General features: G+C 40.5%; 1 protein-coding gene across 2 annotated transcripts; it reads right to left on the reverse strand.

Moving 5' to 3' along the window:
- Positions 1-114: 114 nt before the first annotated feature.
- LOC127534093 (dedicator of cytokinesis protein 3-like) lies at positions 115-23,025 on the reverse strand. 2 transcript variants are annotated; one of them, XM_051948447.1, is made up of 12 exons: positions 22,628-23,023; positions 13,377-13,525; positions 12,084-12,168; positions 11,664-11,705; positions 11,163-11,317; positions 8,875-8,956; positions 8,394-8,454; positions 7,433-7,580; positions 4,990-5,078; positions 4,133-4,258; positions 884-1,008; positions 115-516 (listed from the first exon to the last, which is right to left on the reverse strand). In XM_051948447.1, exons 2-12 carry the CDS (start codon positions 13,484-13,486, stop codon positions 508-510), a joined length of 1,032 nt encoding a protein of 343 aa, XP_051804407.1. In that variant the 5' UTR covers positions 13,487-13,525; positions 22,628-23,023; the 3' UTR covers positions 115-507. The 2 variants fall into 2 exon arrangements, with proteins under 2 accessions (XP_051804407.1, XP_051804406.1); XM_051948446.1 differs by having other exon boundaries at positions 115-1,008; positions 22,628-23,025.
- Between the last annotated feature and the right edge of the window lie 447 nt (positions 23,026-23,472).

Below are 23,472 nucleotides of genomic sequence, written 5' to 3' on the forward strand. Positions count from 1 at the left end.
ACTGGTTTCATAGATGCTACTTTTCCGACTCAGTGTTACGGCGTTCTACATCTGCACTTTTATCAATGTGACTTTTTAAATGCACTGACAGGATGACTGCAACAACAACAGAAGTCTCCTTTGAGTTCTGCTGACAGAACTTCTCTCCTTCAGGATTTTAATAAATAAAACAAATTGGAGCAATAAAATGTAACTCTGCAGCAGTGGAAGCATCTCTGGACAAATGTGATTATGACTGTTTATTACGGTATACAGTTTTTAGGAATAAATAAACTAAGTCACAAAAAATCCACTTTTGTTTTCTTCTTTCTGGTTTCCGTCATCATTTTGTCGTTTTGGATCATTTTTAGGTCATTTTATATTACTTTGGTAAAGTTTATGTTTATGGTTTATTTTGGACAACTTTCTGAAACCAAAGCTACTGGATGAATAAATAAAGTCAGCATGGCTCAGAAACAGACCAGAGGAGCAAGGTGATTGAGATCCATTCAGCATGGAGACACATGTTTACTGAGGCTGTAAAATGTAAAGAGACATAAAAATATTTAGCTTGTAAAACTATCGATTATTTCAGAATTGGTCACATGGAAAAATGTGGGTTTTTTTCAAATTCAGCCTTAGTTTTTTTCTCTTTTTTTCCCCCTGATTTTTGTCTTTCTACCTGCTGACAGTCTGAGTTCTTCTACATGATGTTCTGGTTCCACAGAGCTGCAGGATTTACCATGAAAAGCTGAGAAACTGGAGTTAGAGGGTTGATGTCCTGCATTTTAATACATCTAAAAAAAATCTAACCTAAAGCCTAATAAAACCTGCTGCATAACCTCCAGATTAGATGGTCAGGATGAGGACGAGGTGTTGGAGCAGAAAGTAGAGGACGTCCTACCTTCAGGATCTCTCCGTCGGCGTAGAGAACGTAGATGGTCACCTCGATGTTCTTCTGGACGCTCTTCCCTCCTCTCTCAAAGTCTCCTCGTTCCAGAGTGAGGTAGAGGTCGTTCCGGATGTCTCCTGGAACCACGACAGACAGAACCTTCACCATCAGTCCAAAATAATCCGACCAAAACTAACACAGTTCCCCCTAGACCCTCCTCAGAACCATCTACACACGTGGACAAAATTGTTGGTACCCCTCAGTTAAAGAAGGAAAAACCCACAATTCTCACTGAAATCACTTGAAACTCACAAAAGTAACAATAAATAAAAATTTATTGAAAATTAAATAATCAAAATCAGCCATTACTTTTGAATTGTTGATTAACATAATTATTTAAAAAAACAAACTAATGAAATAGGGCTGGACAAAAATGATGGTACCCATAACTTAATATTTTGTTGCACAACCTTTTGAGGCAATCACTGCAATTAAACGATTTCTGTATTTGTCAATGAGCGTTCTGCAGCTGTCAACAGGTATTTTGGCCCACTCCTCATGAGCAAACAGCTCCAGTTGTCTCAGGTTTGATGGGTGTCTTCTCCAAATGGCATGTTTCAGCTCCTTCCACATATGTTCAATGGGATTCAGATCTGGGCTCATAGAAGGCCACTTTAGAATAGTCCAACGCTTTTCTCTCAGCCATTCTTGGGTGTTTTTGGCTGTGTGTTTTGGATCGTTGTCCTGTTGGAAGACCCATGACCTGCGACTGAGACCAAGCTTTCTGACACTAGGCAGCACATTTCTCTCCAGAATGCCTTGATAGTCTTCAGATTTCATCGTACCTTGCACACTTTCAAGACACCCTGTGCCAGATGCAGCAAAGCAGCCCCAAAACATTACTGAGCCTCCTCCATGTTTCACCGTAGGGACAGTGTTCTTTTCTTCGTATGCTTGGTTTTTGAGTCTATGAACATAGAGTTGATGTGCCTTACCAAAAAGCTCCAGTTTGGTCTCATCTGTCCAAAGGACATTCTCCCAGAAGCTTTGTGGCTTGTCAACATGCATTTTTGCAAATTCCAGTCTGGCTTTTTTATGAGTTTTTTTCAGCAGTGGTGTCCTCCTTGGTCGTCTCCCATGAAGTCCACTTTGGCTCAAACGACGACGAATGGTGCGATCTGACACTGATGTACCTTGGCCTTGGAGTTCACCTTTAATTTCTTTGGAGGTTGCTCTGGGCTCTTTGGATACAATTCCAACGATCCGTCTCTTCAATTTGTCATCAATTTTCCTCTTGCGGCCACGTCCAGGGAGGTTGGCTACTGTCCCGTGGGTCTTGAACTTCTGAATAATATGAGCCACTGTTGTCACAGGAACTTCAAGCTGTTTAGAGATGGTCTTATAGCCTTTACCTTTAAGATGTTTGTCTATCATTTTTTTTCGGATGTCCTGGGACAATTCTCTCCTTCGCTTTCTGTTGTCCATGTTCAGTGTGGTACACACCTTTTCACCAAACAGCAGGGTGACTACTTGTCTCCCTTTAAATAGGCAGACTGACTGATTATGAGTTTGGAAACACCTGTGATGTCAATTAAATGACACACCTGAGTTAATCATGTCACTCTGGTCAAATAGTTTTCAATCTTTTATAGAGGTACCATCATTTTTGTCCAGCCCTATTTCATTAGTTTGTTTTTTTAAATAATTATGTTAATCAACAATTCAAAAGTGATGGCTGATTTTGATTATTTAATTTTCAATAAATTTTTATTTATTGTTACTTTTGTGAGTTTCAAGTGATTTCAGTGAGAATTGTGGGTTTTTCCTTCTTTAACTGAGGGGTACCAACAATTTTGTCCACGTGTGTAGTTCTTCATCTCCAGTAACTTTATCAATGATCAGAGTTCTGCCTTCATACTGGGAGGATAGAGGAGAACGTCCCCTGGAGAAAGTTCTGGAGCAGATCTCAAGAACTTTCTCCAGGTGTCGGTAGGTCTGCTCTAGAACTTTCTCCAGCTGTCGGTAGGTCTGCTCTAGAACTTTCTCCAGGTGTCGGTAGGTCTGCTCTAGAACTTTCTCCAGCTGTCGGTAGGTCTGCTCTAGAACTTTCTCCAGGTGTCGGTAGGTCTGCTCTAGAACTTTCTCCAGGTGTCGGTAGGTCTGCTCTAGAACTTACTCCAGGTGTCGGTAGGTCTGCTCTAGAACTTTCTCCAGGTGTCGGTAGGTCTGCTCTAGAACTTACTCCAGGTGTCAGTAGGTCTGCTCTAGAACTTTCTCCAGGTGTCGGTAGGTCTGCTCTAGAACTTTCTCCAGCTGTCGGTAGGTCTGCTCTAGAACTTTCTCCAGGTGTCGGTAGGTCTGCTCTAGAACTTTCTCCAGGTGTCAGTAGGTCTGCTCTAGAACTTACTCCAGGTGTCAGTAGGTCTGCTCTAGAACTTTCTCCAGGTGTCGGTAGGTCTGCTCTAGAACTTACTCCAGGTGTCGGTAGGTCTGCTCTAGAACTTTCTCCAGGGGACGTTCTCCTTTCCTGCTTCCAGTCTTTAAGTTTAATCTCACGTAGAACATTCCAGGTCCTTGAAGTCCACAGAGGCGGGTCCAGATTTATCACTTTTTGATGGACTTTTTCCATCATAAATTTAATGAATAATTAACTGTCATTTTCTGCTGTTTTACAGATTCTCTCTGTTTGGTTGAATTACAAATAAGATGAGCCAAAATCTGTCAGAGTAAGGTTTTCATTAACATGTCAACCATTAAAATTAATTAATTCCATTAAAATTTGCTTCTATTAATTAAATCTTATTTATATTCATAGTGGTTTTTATTCTTTTCAGGTGATTCTCTGAAATCTAACCATCATTTAAAGCTGACTACTCATATTTTAATGTTTTTTATGTTCATTTCTCATGAAACTATGATAATTATCTCGGTAAAGGAGATGTGTTGAATATACGTGTTCCTCCTTCTCTGACTAAACCGCTTTAAGTGGATTCTAGCGATTACTTTTTGAAGTATTGTGTGTTAAAATTATTATTTCTTTAAGTATTTTGTTCTAGAATGGCTATTTTTTGAAGTATTGTGTGTTTTCATGACTATGTTTTGAAGGATTTTGTGTTATAATGAACATTTTTTTAATTATTGCGCGTTTTATTGATTATTTTTTGAAGTATTGCTCATTCTAATGACTATTTTTGAAGTATTGTTCATTCTAAACACTATATTCTTAAACATCGTGCTGCTTTGCCCCAGACTCGTCCTCACCGGGCATGATGACGTCCGGGAAGCCCAGTTTGCGGGTGATGGCGACGCCCCGGCTGAAGATCAGAGGGTTTTCTCTGCGGACCTGCTCCATGTCGCCTCGCAGCAGCTGCAGAGAGATGATCAGACCTGCAAGGTTTGAGAGGAAACCAGAAGATAGAGGATCAAACCGAAGCCGGAAGTTTCCTCATGGAGTTCTTGATCTGGAGACGCATCCTGGAACTGTTCAATTACCAATAAAGGGTGCAAAATCACCACAAATAGATGTAAAAATCATAAATGGATGTGAAATCACCATAAGAAGGTGCAAAATTGTCAGAAAAATGCACAAAATCCCCAATGAAGATTAAAAAATCACCACAAACATTTAAAATTACCACAAAAAAACCCAAAATTACCAAAAAACTGTAAAATTACCACAAACAGATGCAAAAATCAAAAAAAGATGTGAAATTGCCAGAAAAAATGCAAAATTGCCAGAAAAACACACAAAGTCCTCAAGAAAGATGCAAAAAAAAAATCACTTTAAACATGAAATTACACAAAAAAAATCAGAAAATGGTCCAAAATTACCACAAATAGATGCAAAAAATCATAAAAATATGGGGACTCATCATAGAAATACACAAAATCCTCAGTAAAGATGCAAAAATAACCACTAACATGGAATTACCACAAACATACAAATAAGCAAAACATTTTGGAAAAACACCGTGAACAGATGCAAAAACCATTAAAAAAAAGATGTGAAATCACCATAAAAAAGCACAAAATTAGCAGAAAAATATATAAAATCCTCCTCCATAGAGATGCACAAATCCCCACTAACAGATCGTATAAAACGGTTCTAAGTTCCCTACCGTAGCTGGTGCTGGGCGCCGTGTATTTGGTGCTGGACTTGCGGATGATGTTCTCATGGATCTGGTACCATTCGTTCTCATTGTTGCACCTGAAGAGGAACAAGCAGAGGAACGTCTCATCCAGCAGGAAACACTTTAATTTTAGCATCTTTTTAGGTCTTTGTTATTTTAGCATCCGTTTGTCATTTTAGTGTCTTTTTTATCATTTGTGTGTCTTTGTGTCTTTTTTGTGTCTCTTTCTGCCATTTTTTTGATCATTTTATCATCCTTTTGTGTATTTTTTCTAAATTACTGCACATGGTGGAATAAACACTGTTTTCTGTTTGAGTTTTTAATGACTCACAGAACATGTTTATTTGAATTTATTTTATTACTACTGAAACCCATGGATATGGAACTCGTCAAGACACACAAAAATGCGATTAACACCAACACCCAAAACACAACCGGAAGTCGGCCATTTTGAATTATGAAATGACGTTTCGCCATGAAACAGGAAGTGATGTCTAACTGTCCTGTAGATGCTCCAATCTGCCTCAGACTTTACATGTGTGATCAGAGTCCAGCATTAAGCAGACACACAGACTGAAATACACTTAGTCACAGCGCCACCCGGTGGACATGTTTGATCAACGCAGCTTGCAGCTTTAATTTAGTATTTTGATCCTTTTTTAAGCTGAGAAAAGTCTTCATATGTCCCGATGAACGCAGAAACTAACAATAAAACCGTCTATTCTTTTCACACTTTTATAAAACCAATCTGACTGAGTTTTAATTAAACTGTGACATCATCTGTCCTCACTGAGCTGCAGATCAAACCGAGTGGACCTCCATGGTGTCTGTCAGAAGAACCAGATCTAATCTGATGGAACATAAAAGCTCCTCTCCTCTACTGCCTTCATGTCTTCTAACATCCCATAAACCTCCCTTCAGAGTTCAGCTGAGGCTGCAGGAACTAACAGAGTCTTCAGAAGATTCAGCAGAGAGACGATTCCCTCTGGACGGCCATCGACTGACTGAGGAGGAACGCAGAACGCTGACGGCGTTCTAAGACTCAGAGACTCGTAGGATCTTTACAGGATCCAGTGTCAGAGACAGACAGGAAGCAATGGCAGGCTGGAACGTTTCACCAGGTAAAGACTGAAGAATCGTAACAGAAATCAACTGGACTCCTGGAAGTTCTTCAAGTCGTTCATTTCACTGAAGGAGCCTCTTTGATGAAGATGAAACGACTTCAAGAGCCTCCAAGTGAAGATTTCTGTTGAAGCTGGACAACCGGGAATTTCAAGATTCAACCTTTATTTGTCACAAACACAGTTACACCCAGCATAAGGTACGGTGAACTAGACACAAAAACACAAGAAGATACAAAAGTGACACAAAAAAAGGAAAAATTATTCAAAAAAAAAAAATCACAAAAATGAAACAAAAATGACAAAAGGATGCTAAAACAACACAAACTGAATGGAGAACCCAGGAGTTAGCGGTTAGCTGGAAGTGTTTGTGGAACGTTTGGGTTTTAGTCTGATCAGGACTCGTTATAAGGTTGTAGTCAGACTTAGAACTTCCTGGTAACAGGTGGTTCTTCTGCTGTTACCTGGAAATCTGAAAGGGGGCGGGGCTTAAACTAGAAGCCTTTAAGGAGAGACTGAAGCTCCAAGATGGCTGGTTACTGGTTGATCAACATCTGGTTACTGGTTGATCAACATCTGGTTACTGGTTGATCAACATCTGGTTACTGGTTGATCAACATCTGGTTAATCAACATCTGGCTACTAGTTTATCAACATCTGGTTACTGGTTGATCAACATCTGGTTTATCAACATCTGGTTACTGGTTGATCAACATCTGGTTACTGGTTGATCAACATCTGGTTACTGGTTGATCAACATCTGGTTACTGGTTGATCAACATCTGGTTACTGGTTGATCAACATCTGGTTAATCAACATCTGGCTACTAGTTTATCAACATCTGGTTACTGGTTGATCAACATCTGGTTTATCAACATCTGGTTACTGGTTGATCAACATCTGGCTACTAGTTTATCAACATCTGGTTACTGGTTGATCAACATCTGGCTACTGGTTTATCAACATCTGGCTACTGGTTTATCAACATCTGGCTACTGGTTTATCAACATCTGGTTACTGGTTGATCAACATCTGGTTACTGGTTTATCAACATCTGGCTACTGGTTTATCAACATCTGGTTACTGGTTTATTAACATCTGGTTCCTGGTTGATCAACATCTGGTTACTGGTTTATCAACATCTGGTTACTGGTTTATCCACATCTGGTTACTGGTTTATCAACATCTGGTTACTGGTTTATTAACATCTGGTTCCTGGTTGATCAACATCTGGCTGTGTGTAGTTTCAGGGTGTAGCGTTAGGGTGTTGTGTTAACGTGTAGCTTCAGGGTGTTTGCTCTTCCACCTACGTGTAGACTTTGAGGACGAAGTCTTTCTCCTCCTTGAGCTCTGAGATGGTCTGCAGGACGTCGCTCATGGCCAGAACAGCGCAGCCGTACGGCCGGCGGTACTGGACGTGTGGAGGACCTTTCTTACTGTCATTCAGCAGCATCCGACCTGCAGCAGCCAGAAGATCAGAGATAAACCCTGACAATCTCCAGAACTAGACCAGGGTCTGCTCATTCTCTGAGGAACATGCAGATGTAGTCAGATCCATGAACACCTGCTTTCAGCTCTGTCCATCCCCACAGTGTGCTTCAATAGAACCATCCAGATTTAAGTTCAGACTTTCAGCTTTGATTTAAAGATATTTAGATGTAGATCAGATGAACAGTGGAGGAACTACGACACGTTTTAGACGAACCTTTTAAAAGCTTTAGAAGGGACCAGAAGAAACTGGACAAACCAACATAATCAAAAATCAAACTGTGTCTTTTAATGTTTGGTTTCCTGAACTCTGGAGCTACAAACGTCTCCAGATGTTGGCTTTGGCTCCTGGTGATGTTCTACCACACCTCTACTGCTGCTGTCTTCACCTCCTGATGCTTCCTGGGACATTCTCCTTCAGTTTGTCTTCAGGAAGTGAAATGACGCTCAGATGGATTCAGGTCAGAGCAGAACATTCCACTTGTCTGCTTTAAAAAAGTCTTTGGTTGCTTTAGGTTAAGGTTAAAATGACAGAAAAGAACGCAACAACAACTCAAAAATACACAAAAAGACAAGAAGACAGAAATGTTGTAGTTCCTCCACCACTTATCTGATCTGGATGTAAATATCCTCAAGTTAAAGCTGAAAATCTGAACTTAAAGTAGAGAAGAAATGATGAAAGCTGAGTCCATGTCCAGATGTTCATGGACCTGACCACATCTGGTTCCTGGGAGATGTTCAGGTTATCTCCATGTCATGTCCAGATGTTCAGGTGTATCTCACCTGTTCTGATGACCTGGGAGACGATGTAGAGATCTCTCTTCATGTCTTTGTTGCTCAGGTCCTGCAAGTCAAAGAGGAAGAAAAACACCTCCAAGTTTTAATCAATCAAAGACACAAAAGGACACGAAAAGATAGAAAAATGACACTCCAGCATTTCTATCCTCTGTAGAGTAACATTCGTCCCAACATTTCTGAGACCTTTTAAAGGAAACATGTAGAATTATTCTGTGAATATTCCAGTAAACAGCTGAGGAACCCAGAATAAAAACCCTGGAGCTGCTGCTGGATCAAAGTGAAGGTTCTTCAGTTCACAAAGCTCCAGAAGAAATCAAGACTGAGCTGCTGGTTCCACTGTAGAGCACTGGGGGGCGCTGTTTCCCTACTTTAGTTCCTCCTCAGACCAACCTCCTCCACATAGAGCTTCATGGCAGAACATCAGGAGGAGATGCTTCCCTGCTTTAGCTCCTCCAGGTTCTCCTACCGTGAACAGAGCGCACAGACGGTCCACCTTCTCCGGGTTCTTCGGTCCTCCGTTCTTGTTCAGCCTCACCATGAACTTCTCACTGAAAAACACAAACAGAAGGAAAAACTCTGAGAACCCATCAGAAGAACCATCAGGAGAACTCCAGAAACACTTTAGAACATCATATTTATCTTTAATAATGTCTGATATTAGTCTAATAACATATTTATCATCAGTAATGTCTGCTGTTAGAGAGGATTCATCGTCCTGTTTTATTCAGCTCAGCAGAAACATTATTTTCAGTCTGTGATTTCAAGTCATTTTGGACCGTTTTTTTCACATTTTGTACAAGTTTGTCATTTTCACCTCCTCTGAAGTCATTTTGAATTTATATAAGTACATTTTTTAAATAAAAATGGCTCAAAACTTGTCCAAATTAACCTGAAAACTGTCCAAAATGACTTGAAACTACATAAGAACGACTCCGAAATGGTCCAAAATAACGTGAAACCTGTCTGAAAATGTGCAAATTAACTTGAATACTGTCCAAAATAACTTGAAACTAAATAAAAATGAGTCAGGAATGACGCAAAGCGACAATTTTGAGCAATTTTTGAACAGTATTTAGTCCATTTATAGTCTCTGCTCCTCATCAGTAGAAGATGTTTGTCCATGCTGGATGGATCTCCACCAACCTGCTCCTCTGTTCTCTACTTCTGACTTTATTTATTCATCCAGTAGCTTTGGTTTTGCTCTCAGAATCATTTTGGAGGTTTTTTCGAGGCATTTTGAATATTTTTTCGACAATTTTACGCCACTTTAGACCATTTCTGGGCGATTTCATGTGAGTTCATGTAATTTCAAACAGTTTTTGAGTCATTTTTTGACAAGTTTCTGTCATTTTGGACAAATCTGGAGTCGTACGGATTATGAATAACCCCATTTTTCCGCCTGTTCCTCTCTACTCTGCCTCAGAAAGACGTTTCCAGGCTGAATTATCTCCAACTACCTGCTCCAGTGGATTCTGCTCACTGCTCTGGTGTCTGGAATGAAAACATTTAGTCTGAGGGACCACATCTGTCCAGGAGTTTAGATCTTCCTGCTTGTTGTTAAACTCTCCTTTTTAACTCCTACTGACACCAAGATGCAGAAGAAATCCATTTTTATGTTCCAGAATTTCCACTTCACAGTTAAGCTGAATGAAAGCTGCAGAGATTTCTAACTTTTTGATTCAATTCTCATCGTTTCACCCAAATATCTGAATGTCAGATTTAGAAATTCAGCTCCACGCTGAGGTTGAGTAACTCTGATCCTCTGGGATATTTATTCTGAAAGAGATAAAATGCCTCCAGACTTCCTCTCAGTGAGGAAACCAGCTGCTGCCTCTGTTCTGTTATAATCCCAGTTTAACTTAGAGCTGTTTTTATTCAGCAGAGATCAGCAGACGTTAACACGGTCTGAGGTCAGTCTCTCTGAATGATCCCGTTTGGCTGCAAAGAAGGTCAGTGATCTCAGAAGTTCAGAGTGATTATTGATGCCGAGATGCAAAACGACCAAAAGACATCAAAAATGGCCAAAACAAGACAAACAACCAAAAATTAAAAAATGGCCAAAACTAGATGGAAAACAACCCAAAAGACACCAAAATGTTCAAACATGAAATAAAACAACCAAAAGATGCCAAAAAAGGCCCAAACTAGACATAAAACAACCAAAAAGAAACTGGAAATGTCCAAAAAGGGACAAAAGACCCGGAAAATGTCCAAAATAAGACGCAAAAGGACCAAAAGACAGCTAAAGCGAGATACAAACAAGAAAATGGACGCTCAGATGCAAAGTGATGAAAAATGACCCAGAACATCTGAAATGATATTTTTACAGTGTGATCACACTTAGGAGCCATAATGAAGGTGAAAAGTCAGTGAACGTAGTACGATCCAACCTATCCATCTGATCGTATTCATCAGCTAGTTCCACGTAACGATGAAACGTCGTAAGTCGAGGACGCCGCAAACCGAGGACTTCCTGTAATGCTGTGCGCTGCTAAAAACAGGCTGACATTAAAACAGTAGCTGAGCTAATTAGTTCCTCGTATAGACGGACTTTCCCCCAGGAGCACGTTGTTGGTCGACTGTTTCAGGTTTATTCCAAAAGAAATGTCCATAAAAATCTAACTTCTCTGACAGAATCCGTCACTTCAGACTCCTGAAACTTGGTTTGTTGCTTCCAGCTGTTCAAGAGTTTTTCCTCTGAGATGACTGAAGACATTTTTTAGACACATTAAACATCTTAATATCTGGTCCTACCTGATGGTCCTGGCCTCCCGCAGGTCGTACAGAGAGAAGAAGATGTCCGTGTCTTCTCCGATGCTGTTGTAGGTGAAGCTCTTCAGGTTGACCAGCAGGTGGTGAGGAACCGGAACCCTGCAAGGTTCTCCATGTCGCTGCCGGTTACTGTCGGCCTGCAGGGAAACATTTAGACCACGTTATAATAATAATAATAATAATAATAACTAGAAGTTTTACCAAACTTGGACCGCCCGGCGACAGAGATGACCCCTGTGACCTTGAAAATGAGGTCACGGTCACCAAATGTGAACTTGACCTGTGTCTTATTATGGTACACCTGTGTACCAAATATGGTGAGGCTACATCAATATTTTATGGAGTTATCGCACGGAAACCAAATTGTTACAGACCAACAAGCAAGCAAGACCATGCAGGTGCAAACAATACCTTCTGGAAAACGCAGTTTTGCCGGGCGGTAATAATCACAATGATGATACTACTGCTACTAATGACAGTTACCTGAGTGCTGCTCTGCTGGACGCTGTGTCTGCTGGACAGATGCTGTTGAAGACAAACAAACTGTTATGGTTTGATAATTAAATCCTTCACTGGTTCATTTTCTCTCCTTTAATAACTTTATTAGAACATTTAAAGAACAGAGTCTACACACAGAGAGATAACGAGTCATTCTGGACACGTTTTTAGACCAGTTTTGAGTCTTTCCTGAGAATTTTCAGGACTTTTTGTTCTAGTTTTTGAGTTTAGTAGACCTGGTTCCCCTCTTCCTGTTAAATCCTGTAGAGACCAGAAGACTAGGGAGGACTTCCTACTGAAGCTCCAGTGATCTCCAGGACCTGGATGAGTTTAGCAGCAACGGGCACCAAGACAACATCCAGTGTGACCTCAGTATGAAGTTCCTTCTCCAGATCAGAGTCTTACCATCTTGTAGAGGTCTGACACGCTGATCTGGTCCTCATCAACCATCTCAAACTCCTTTCTGGGCACCAGATCCAGACCCAGGTGTCTGAAGAGACATGGAAGAAGACCAGCATCAGTCTTTAATGAAACCTCTACACAAACCAGTCAGACACAAACCATGTGTCTCTTCATTCATAGCAATGTGTACTGATACTGTGTAGTGATGTTGTTGTGTAGTGATGTTGTTGTGTAGTGATGATATTGTGTAGTGATGTTGTTGTGTAGTGATGATATTGTGTAGTGATGATGTTGTGTAGTGATGTTGTTGTGTAGTGATGTTGTTGTGTAGTGATGATATTGTGTAGTGATGATATTGTGTAGTGATGTTGTTGTGTAGTGATGATATTGTGTAGTGATGTTGTTGTGTAGTGATGATATTGTGTAGTGATGATATTGTGTAGTGATGTTGTTGTGTAGTGATGTTGTTGTGTAGTGATGATATTGTGTAGTGATGATATTGTGTAGTGATGTTGTTGTGTAGTGATGATATTGTGTAGTGATGTTGTTGTGTAGTGATGATATTGTGTAGTGATGATATTGTGTAGTGATGTTGTTGTGTAGTGATGTTGTTGTGTAGTGATGATATTGTGTAGTGATGATATTGTGTAGTGATGTTGTTGTGTAGTGATGATATTGTGTAGTGATGTTGTTGTGTAGTGATGATGTTGTGTAGTGATGATGTTGTGTAGTGATGTTGTTGTGTAGTGATGTTGTTGTGTAGTGATGATATTGTGTAGTGATGTTGTTGTGTAGTGATGTTGTTGTGTAGTGATGATGTTGTGTAGTGATGTTGTTGTGTAGTGATGTTGTTGTGTAGTGATGATATTGTGTAGTGATGTTGTTGTGTAGTGATGATATTGTGTAGTGATGATATTGTGTAGTGATGTTGTGTAGTGATGATATTGTGTAGTGATGTTGTTGTGTAGTGATGCTGTTGTGTAGTGATGTTGTTGTGTAGTGATGTTGTTGTGTAGTGATGTTGTTGTGTAGTGATGTTGTTGTGTAGTGATGCTGTTGTGTAGTGATGTTGTTGTGTAGTGATGATATTGTGTAGTGATGTTGTTGTGTAGTGATGATATTGTGTAGTGATGATATTGTGTAGTGATGTTGTGTAGTGATGATATTGTGTAGTGATGTTGTTGTGTAGTGATGCTGTTGTGTAGTGATGTTGTTGTGTAGTGATGTTGTTGTGTAGTGATGTTGTTGTGTAGTGATGATATTGTGTAGTGATGTTGTGTCTAGTTGTGTCCTCACTCGTTGCCCCAGTCCAGGCGGACAGTGATGTGTCTCTTGACGTCTCGGCTCTGGTCCTGGGTTAGATGACCGGACAGCAGCTGTCTCCTCAGGTCCATCAGCTCCATCATGACGTGGCGGACCTTGTAGAACAGATCCACCTTGTGTTTCTGACGGACAGACAGACGGATCAGGTTAGGGTTGCTGTAACGTTTTCAGTTCCTGTTTCAGTCGAGATGATCTCAGAGCTGATTCATCCTTTACGGAGCTGCAAACCAGAAAGTTTCTGTCAGACTTTGGAGGTCTTTTGGTTGGTCTGAATTCCATGGACAGACTGAAGATGTTCTCTGTGTTCAGCACCTCAGTAACATTAACTGGAACTGATTAGAGGCAGACCTTTAAGTAGCTGCTGTCTTCTGTAAAAACTGTTCTTCTGTTTGCCATGAGGGTTAAAACAAACCACAAACAGACTGAACTGGTCTGGACCTGAGAGAACTTCAGTACAAGAAGCCTCTGTAGCTGCAGGAGACGTAAAACAGGATGATTTTAGTCGTTATAAATGAAAACCCGACCCTGAGGGGAAACCCTTCCCACTGTTAGTGCCCAGCCGTTAGCATGACGTTAGCATGAGCGCTCCGGGTTAAAAATACCACAACTTTTAGCCAAACAGAGCGGCGTTCACATGGGTTTTCAGTAGTTGCTTAGCAACAAGGACAGTCACTTCCTTCCCCTCAGCATCTGTTGAGCGTTTGTTTTTCAGGAGAGACTCTTTGGAACGCTCCGGGAACGTCCAGATTAACATTCTGCACCAGAGTCAACATTAAAGATGCAGGAACGTCTCTGGGAGGAAAAGCTTTTACACATCATCGTACGCTTTCATTATCTTCATTAATAAAACAGCCGCTCCGCTTCTCTTCTCACCAATTTAAACCTTTAGAAGTAAAAGACAAAGCTGAAAAACAAGCGACAAGAACGAGTCATCAAAAAATGACAAACAAAAAGAGTTCACATCATCATAAAGGAATGAAAAGTTGAGCTGTTTTATGTGATTACATGAAAACTGCTACAAACATGAATCAACATGATGAATAATTAGTGTGTGGAGCACTCAGAGGTCACATGACCAGAGAGAAACCAATCATTCATTCAGCAGAAAAACCAGCAGCAGCAATCTAAAGTCACACAGGAAATAAAGTCCAGCGTAAAATAAAAACAGAGTTCAGCAGGTTTCAGAAATCTGACGTTTCTATTTCTATCTGATAATCAATATGATCAGCAAACTAAAGGCTTTAAAATGTGGAGTTCATGGTTGAAGTTCTGAAAACAAAGAAAACCAAAGACGTCGTCCACTGAGCGCTCACACTGTAAAAACTCCAAATCCTACCAAGTTTGTTTGTCTTAATATTAGTCCAAATGTCTCATCCCACTTCATTTAAGATAAATTCTCTTAACAAGAGACATTCCAGCAGATGGAGGGACTTGTTTTAGGACAACGCATCCTAAATATCTCGTTAAGTTAAATAATCTGGAAATCATCTTGTTTTAACCCTCGTCCTGTGGGTCAAACTGACCCGTTTAAAGTTTGAAAATGCGGGAAAAAAAATTATTTTCACAGTAAAAACTTCCACATTTTCAAGATTTTTTGGGAAATTTTTGAACATTTATTGATGGAAAAAATAAATGTTAGAAAAAAGTTTCTTTAAGAACATTCAGGAAAAAAAAATCAACCAAAATTCATCAAAATTTGCTGGATTTTGGTTAATTTTTTTCTTCAGAGAATATTAGAAGTTTTACGGATATATATGGAATCACTTTAGATATTTTTAGGATTTTTTTCTAAGATTTTTATTCATTTTTAAAAAATATTGTGGTTGTTCCACATCTTTTTGTGGTTGTTCCGCATCTTTTTGTGGTTGTTCCACATCTTTTTGTGGTTGTTCTACATCTTTTGTGGTTGTTCCACATCTTTTGTGGTTGTTCTACATCTTTTTGTGGTTGTTCTACATCTTTTTGTGGTTGTTCCACATCTTTTTGTGGTTGTTCCACATCTTTTTGTGGTTGTTCTACATCTTTTTGTGGTTGTTCTACATCTTTTTGGTGGTTGTTCCACATCTTTTTCTGGTTGTTCCACATCTTTTTGTGGTTGTTCCACATCTTTTTCGTGGTTGTTCCACATCTTTTTCGTGGTTGTTCTACATCTTTTGGTGGCCGTCTTACATCTTTCTGTTTTGCAAGCGACTGTGAGTTTAGTTGATAATCTATCTACAGTTTGAGTTTGTGTTTTCAGCTGCAGATTGAAGTATTGTCGTCCTTCACAGCCAGTACTCACACCTCCACATGGACGTTCTTCACATCTTTACTGCCTCATGAAGCTTCTGCTGTGTGTCCTCGTGTTTAACAGAAAACTCTGCATCATCTCAGCGAGGATAAAAAAAAAAGAGATTTCTGAGCAGCTGCAGCTCTAAATCAAACATTTGCTCTTTCCTGCTGCGTTGGCCTTTCCAGAGGGACGTGAGATGAAGATGTTAATCAGTCTGACAGCCACCAATCAGGAAGCCCTCCTCCATTAGCCAACGCTCTCCAGCTCCAGAATAAACGACGTGGTTTGGGGACCAGACGAGGGTCTCCAGAGGGGGGAGGATCGTCACAGTGTTGCATTAACATGAAAAGGATTTTATTGAAGCAGACAGCTGTAGTGTCTGATGGGATGTTCAACACCTCCATCCATTAGAGACACCCCGCTTTCTTTTCACACCTTCAAATGAGAGTTTCACCATCGACTGGATAAAAACCTTCATCATCTATAAATAAAATGAGTGGAAAGGGGGATAGAGAGTGGAGCTGACAGCCAAGAATTTAAATATACATAAATTTAAACTTTAATATAATTAAAAGAGAAGACTTAAGTGAAGGTTCACTTCCTGTCCTTCTGTTATTAAAGAAAATGAATCAACTATAGAGACCAAAATCCTTCATTATACCAGCCTGGAAGTGTGTTTATTTCTACTGTAAAGCTGGACCTTTTATAATTGAAGTCTATGGGGACTGACTCACTTCTAACAGTAGCTCTAGTGGACGTTTGAGGAACTGCAGGTTCTGGTGCTTTAATGTTAAAATCATAAAGGTTACATTTATAGAGCGCTTTTCAAGACACCCAAAGCGCTTTACAATGAATCCATTATTCATTCAAGCTACATTTGTAGCCACAGCTGCCCTGGGGCAGACTGATGGAAGCGTGGCTGACAATCCACACCTACAGCCCCTCTGACCACCACCAACAGTCACACACATTCATACACCAGTGTGAGAGCACTGGAGGCAAGGCGGGTTAAGGACACAACAGCACATGACTAGGCGAGAGCGGGAATCGAACCGCCGACCCTTCAATTATTGGACGACCCGCTCTACCACCTGATCCACAGCCGCCCCTCTTCTATGTTTTTACCAGCGGATCGGTCATTTCTATGATTTCTTTTTGGGGTTGTTTTACATGTTTTTGTGGTTGTTTGCATCATATTTGGGTAGTTTAACATCTTGCTGAAGTTGTTTCCATTCATGTGTTTGTTTCACATCATTTTGTTGTCATTTTGTGTCACCTTAATCTTTTGGACATGTTTTTATGGTATTCTGGCACCACATTTTGGCCATTAAACATCTTCTAAAGCGTGATTTTACATCATATTTTGGTAGTTTTGCATTTTCGTCAGGTTGTTTGCGTTTGATTTCATCTGACTGCATTGAATTTTTGATTGTTTTACGTCTTTTTGTGGTTGTTTTGATCACAGCTTGCTTGTTTTGCATCTTTTTGGGTCGTTTTACATCATTTTGTGGTTGTTTTGCATCCCAGTGAAGGATTTTGTAGTAATTACAGGATGGAATATTCTGTGTAGAAAATGCTGAAGGATACTAGTTGGTTCATATGTTTGTGGAAATATTGGGTTCACACTAGGAATCTGAACTAGAAGCAGCTCACTGAACACGCAGTAAGAAGCACCAACAACCAGCTGATATTATTCACAGATAAAACAAACGGCGGCATCATGAGCTCTGCTGCAGCGTTCAGCTCAAGGACGTTCATCACGGTGGATTTCTGCCGCCTTAAACTGGGCTGATCCAACACGACGAGTCAGAATGCAAATGTAACGAGTAATCCTCAGCGTGTATCCGATTACTGTGGGAAGTTCCCGGTCTGAGGCCTCCTAATGGGACTGGCACCTCTAAATCAGACGGGACGCCTTCAACACCTCTGATCCATTAGCAAACGTCCTGCCTCATTTTCACGCCTGTCGATGCTGCTGCTGCGTTCCACAAAACAAAAGCGCTGAGACAAACCACCGGGGAGCCAAAACAAAGAGCCGACGAGTTCCTTTCAGCCTCCTCTCTGCTCGCCGTTATTCCAGCAGATGGCTTCTCTCTGAACAATCTAACTTTCAGCCTGAATCATGAACTTGAGGCAGACAAAAGAGAGAATAAATGACACCCAAACGTCACTTTCCTGACGCAGAAAATGACCCAAACGACTCAAAAGCAGGGTTTCTTTCAACCCACTGATGTCAGATATTTCCCAGCCTCGTGTTTTTCTATCTTGTTATTAAGTGAGAGACTCATAAGGCCAGGGTTTACTCTGAATGAGGACAGGCTGGATGAAAACATACTTAAGAAGACACCACACATATTAAAGCCTCCAGAGGTCAAACTCTGAAGAGGAAACACTCCATTTCTGCTGAACGTCTTCTCACTGGAGAAGTCACGATCAGAGCAAGAAACGTTAAGTTCACTCTGTGGGTTCACTTTCACCTTTTATCTCCCAAATACATCAAGAATCTTTCCTACTGTGGAACCCCATCAGCCACAGCTACTTTAGGAGGCTTTCTACTGTAGAAGCTGATGTAAAGGGCTGCAATTATTTCCAGAAACGCCCCCATAATCAGTGCTTTCTCTTCCTGTTTCCTCTGCAGGGTGGAATCCAACAGCTTCAACTCTAAACGCACCAAAAACAGCCACAGATCCCAGTTAGTGGACATGAAACCAGTTCTGTGAGCACAAAGGGAAGAGAACAGTGGAGGTTTTTTGTGTTAAAGACAGTTACTGGACCAGGACATAGGTAGGACAGAGAAAGTTGAAGAGTTTAACAATCAGCTACCGTGAAACCAGCCCTGAAGAGGTTCTACTGAGAAGGTTTCTTATGGTCGGAACATGAACTAAACCCAAAACAACGTGGAAGTCCCTGATGTGGGAAATGATCTCATGACGTCTTAAGAAAGAGTCTCAAAGTCCATGCAAGAGGTCATCGGTTCAGGAGACTGGGGTTCGTTATTCATTATTCTTAGACTTAAGTTCTGTTTTCACTTAAAGTTTGGTTTCTGAACACATCATGGGTTTAAGTACAAACACTGTGCAGCATGTCTGAAGGTTCTCCTCCAGTTTCTGAGGTTCCACAATGATCAGTCCCACCTCGTCTAATATACGATGAAAACAGAGATGGAAAAACAATGAAAGAACTCGTGAGGACACGTTGATTAGAAACCTTTGTGTTATGTAAGGAAGCAGAAGTTTCACCATTTGGAGGTCATCGACCTCAGACTGGAACTCCCAGAAATCCACTCTAAAACAAGTTCTGCAGTTCAGGACGGACTCAAAGATTTGCGAAGTTCTTCTAATTCCTGCAGTGAAAACCGACCTTTAGGCTCCTAGCACCAACCTAAACCTGGCTGCAGACCACATACGCCCCTTTATGGACTCTTTCAGTTGAATAGTTATCCCTGCAACACTTTAAACATCGTTCAAGAACTGTTTGAGAAACACGACCAAGAACTCAATGGTTGATTCGGCTTCCAAATCCCTGAAAACTCAACCTGATAGAGTGTGTGAACACATGTAAGGATCTGACCCTCACAGTACAAAATAAAACTTCTGAACACATGGACTCACTACAGCTGTACAGACCTGGTAGAGTTTCTGCTTTAATTAAGGCCTTCTCTCTGAGATTAAAGTCCAAACAGAGTTCCACAGGTAGAAATAAAAACTTGCTGCCACCAGATGAATAAATGTCCTCTAATGAAACAGCGCTAAGCCGGAGCGGTCAGAGGGTTCGGTGACGGCAGCAGGAGTCTGGCAGCGAGCAGTATGGAACCGGTGTGTTTGTGGGTTTTTGTGTGTTCTGTCCTTCATCCTAAATCCTTCATGACCTTGTGTGACCCTCCAGAACCAACCAGAACCCTCAGTGAAGCCAGAAACAGGAAGTGATGGCAGCCGAGCACACCTCACACTGAGAGGTGGAAGGACGACGTCTGATCTGACTGAATAAAATATGGATCAACCTCCGTCTGGAAGCGATGAGCAGAACACTTAGACGAGGTAGCAACCGTAAACATCATCATTAGATCTTTCCTGAAACTTTAACTTCCACGGCGATGAAATGTGGTGAGAACAGTTTCAGAAAGACTGGATGGATCCAGCAGAGGACAGTTATTTACTGGACCTTGAAAATCGGAAAAAAAAAGTCTAATTTGTTTCAATCCAGGATGGTCTAGTGTCTGCATAAAGTTCCTGTCAGTGTCTATCTATGGATGGATTCATGTTTCTACTAAAATCCACCTGTAGAGGCTCTAACATCAGTAGAACCTGACAATATAAGAGCAATTGGACAGATTTTATGTGATTTTGGACAAATTCAGTGGTTTTTGGACTCTATTTGAGTCATCCTGGGTAATTTCTGGGTTGTTTTGGGCAAATTTTGAACCAATTTAAAGAATTGTTTTCACATTGTGGAACAAGTTTTGAGTCATTTTGGACTCAGAATACTTTCCAGCAGATTTCATTGAATGGATCCAATAGGTTCCAAACTTTTAATTATTGGACCTTGAACATGGAAGAAGGTGCAAAATGGTCCAACTAGGGTGGTTTAGTGTCTCTGGAAGCTCCTGTAAGTGTTTATCTGTGGATGGATATAAAATAATAATGGTACACTTAGCTATTAGTTAATGACTCATTACATTATGGGTTTGATTGATTTATCTATATATCTACTGCTGATTTAATCGTCTCCTGGCTTTCATTTATTCATCTAAATGTGTTTTTTTGTGTGTGCACTGGAATCACACATGACTGAGTTCAGAAAGCAGCTGTTAAAAACTCTGGATGGCATAAAGGTAAAGTTTCAGAAGCAGGTGTAAACCTCAGCCAGAGCGGAGGACAAAGTCAGGTTTTGGAAGGACGTCTGCTTCCATATCATTAATGAGGAACTGAAGGACTTCTTCCAGCAGGAATCTTGGAAGGACAGCCTCCACATTCAGCTCAACGGTTCAAAAACAGAGACTTTGGAAGGACGAGCTTCACTTACAGCAACACAGTTTGGAAGAAGATCCTGTCAGAAGGTAAAGGTGGTGACCTGCAGGTGGCAAATGATCAAATACTTCCTGATATTAAAGAGCTAAAAGCCAAGAAACACCTCACAGCTTCACTGAAACAAAAGCAAACAGGAAGAATTCAGAGCCACAAAGAGCCAGATATCAGGTTCATTAACATAAAATAATGGAAGAAAATACACCTGAAACTGTTCTTTTAACCAACGATCAAAGTAAATGAATGACTTTTATGACTTTGGACTGTTACACTTCAGGTTTGGTTAGTGTTTAGCTGAGCCATCCATCGACCCTCTAAACACTCAGAAACTGAAAAATAAAAACAAGAATTCCTCCAGAAGATAAAGGCCTTCACCTCAGACCAAACTGCTGCTCGGTTTTATTCTCTATCATAGTTTGGTTAATAAATTAGTATTTTATATTGGTTTAATCATTAAAATGTAAAATAATCTGGTAGAATTATACCTGCCACAAACCAGGCGTTCAAAGGTTAGCAGGTAAAACAGATCAGCTGCAGAAAGAGTGAAAGCAGGAGATTAAAATGTGCACTGAAGTTCTGCTAGAACCTTTAATACGACGAGAAAGAACTGATGTTCTATATAAATATTCTAATAAAACTACCTCGAGTTGTGTTTTGGTTGATTTTTGACTAATTCTGAACAATGTTTGGGTAATTTTGAACATTTTTGAATCATTTTAAACAAGCTTTGGGTTTGAGTTGTTTTGGACAAAGTTCATTGATTTGAGAGGCAGAAGTTTCTACGGAGTGTTTCCAGCAAAGGACAATATTTAGTTATTGGTTCTTGAAAATAAAAAAATAAGTGCAAAAAATCTCCAATCCAGTCTGGGCTACAGTCTCCATGAAGGTCCTAACAGTGTATATCTGTGGATGGATCCAGTCTTTGGTCCACATTTCTCCACCTGTTGAGGTTCTAACACCAGTAGAATCTGATGGTTAAAGCTGGACCAGACAAGGTTTAAATTTACAGATATTTAGACTTGAAACATGTCAAAAACAACTCAAAATATTCCAAAATCACTTGAAATTTGTCAGAAACAGATTAAATTTGACCAGAATGCCTCAGAGCGTATCCAACATAACAAAGACTGTACAGAAACTTTCAGGTTTGTCCAAAATGATTCTAAATTTATGCAAAATGAGACAAAAAATGTCCACAATCTTCCAAATGTATCCAAAATGAATAATAAAATACATATGTGGCAAATCCAGCAAGACAAGTTCCCAGGTTTTCCTATTCTGACTTGAAACTTCACTTGACTTTGACTTGAGACCCGAAATATTCCAAAATTAATTACAATTTGTCCAAAATAAGCCAAATGTGCAGATCAGAAATGAGTCAGATATTGAGGCTGGTCTCGTGTCTATCCATGGATGGATCCACGGGATTCATAACTTTTCCTGAAGATCGGAGCTTTTAGCTGTGTGTTGTTTGGACGTATTTGACCAGATGTCTGACACTAAATGTGAAGAAAAACGAGGACGAACAGTTTGGATGTGAAGAAGACGAAGCTTGAACTGAAGAAAAACATTTTAAAGAACTTTAGTTTGTTCTAAAAAGATGTGAGTTTGTCGTCTCTGCAGGTGAAACTGAATTCTTCATGTGCACAAACACTGAGAACATTCTGAGATCGAGCTGTTTTACCTCCCAGATGGACAGAACAATAAAGCACAATGTGTAATTATTCCATAACAGACCCAATAAACTGAACTTCTCGTGTTAAACATCAGGATGTAAAGAAGCTGCTCAGATAAAACACATGACGAGAGAAACTCCTGGATGAATTCTTTTCTTTACGCTGATGCAATAAAACCTACTGTACAATGGGCCCCCGTCGCCACGGCAACCACGGCTGAGTCACCACGGAGACGTATGACACTGCACTTACCGACGCCTATGGATGCGACTAATCAGAGAAAACCAACACTTCTCCTCTGGGTTTCCTGGTTTCTGTGGACGTCCAGGATCAGACCCACGGCAGACAGATCCACTCCAGGATCAGACCCACGGCAGACAGATCCACTCCAGGATCAGACCCACGGCAGACAGATCCACTCCAGGATCAGACCCACGGCAGACAGATCCACTCGGCTCTCCTCCTGCCTCCTCACTGAGCCCTCAGACCGGCTCACATCCAGCAGAAGCTCCCCACACCTGATTCCTCCTCATCTTTCTGTATCTCTCTCCCACCCACGGCCGGTCTGCAGAGCCTCACTAACGCTGGAGAATCTGTTTCCAGCGTCCAGCGTGATGCTGAGGACGTCTGACAGCACAGCTTACATCCTGAAGCCCAAAGCAGCTTCAGACTGACAGAAATAGAGCGACCAGCAGACAGAAAGGAGAGCCTGGTTCACCTGCTTTACTGGAGCTAGAACCTAGGAAACATGCTGGACGGGAGAAGTTCTTTACTGGACCTTCAATCAACATTCATCAAAAATAAGATAAAGATCGTCCAAAATAACTGAAAAGCTTTTCAAAACTGACTGGTTGGTCAAAAGCTGTCAAAAATGATGCAAATTATTAATTATCGGTCCTTGAAAATGGACATTTGCAGATTTAGTGTCTCCATAAAGTTCATGTAAATATTTATCTATGGATCCTTAGTTTGGCCAAAATACAGTCAAAGATTACATGAATCTTGGATGAAATTACTTGAAATCTGTCCAAAATGCCTTCAAACTTGTCAAAAAAAGATAAAGACTGTCCAAAAATAATTAAAAACCTTCAAAAAAA

The sequence above is a fragment of the Acanthochromis polyacanthus genome, chromosome 5 (assembly GCF_021347895.1).
Source record: "Acanthochromis polyacanthus isolate Apoly-LR-REF ecotype Palm Island chromosome 5, KAUST_Apoly_ChrSc, whole genome shotgun sequence".
NCBI lineage: Eukaryota > Metazoa > Chordata > Actinopteri > Pomacentridae > Acanthochromis > Acanthochromis polyacanthus.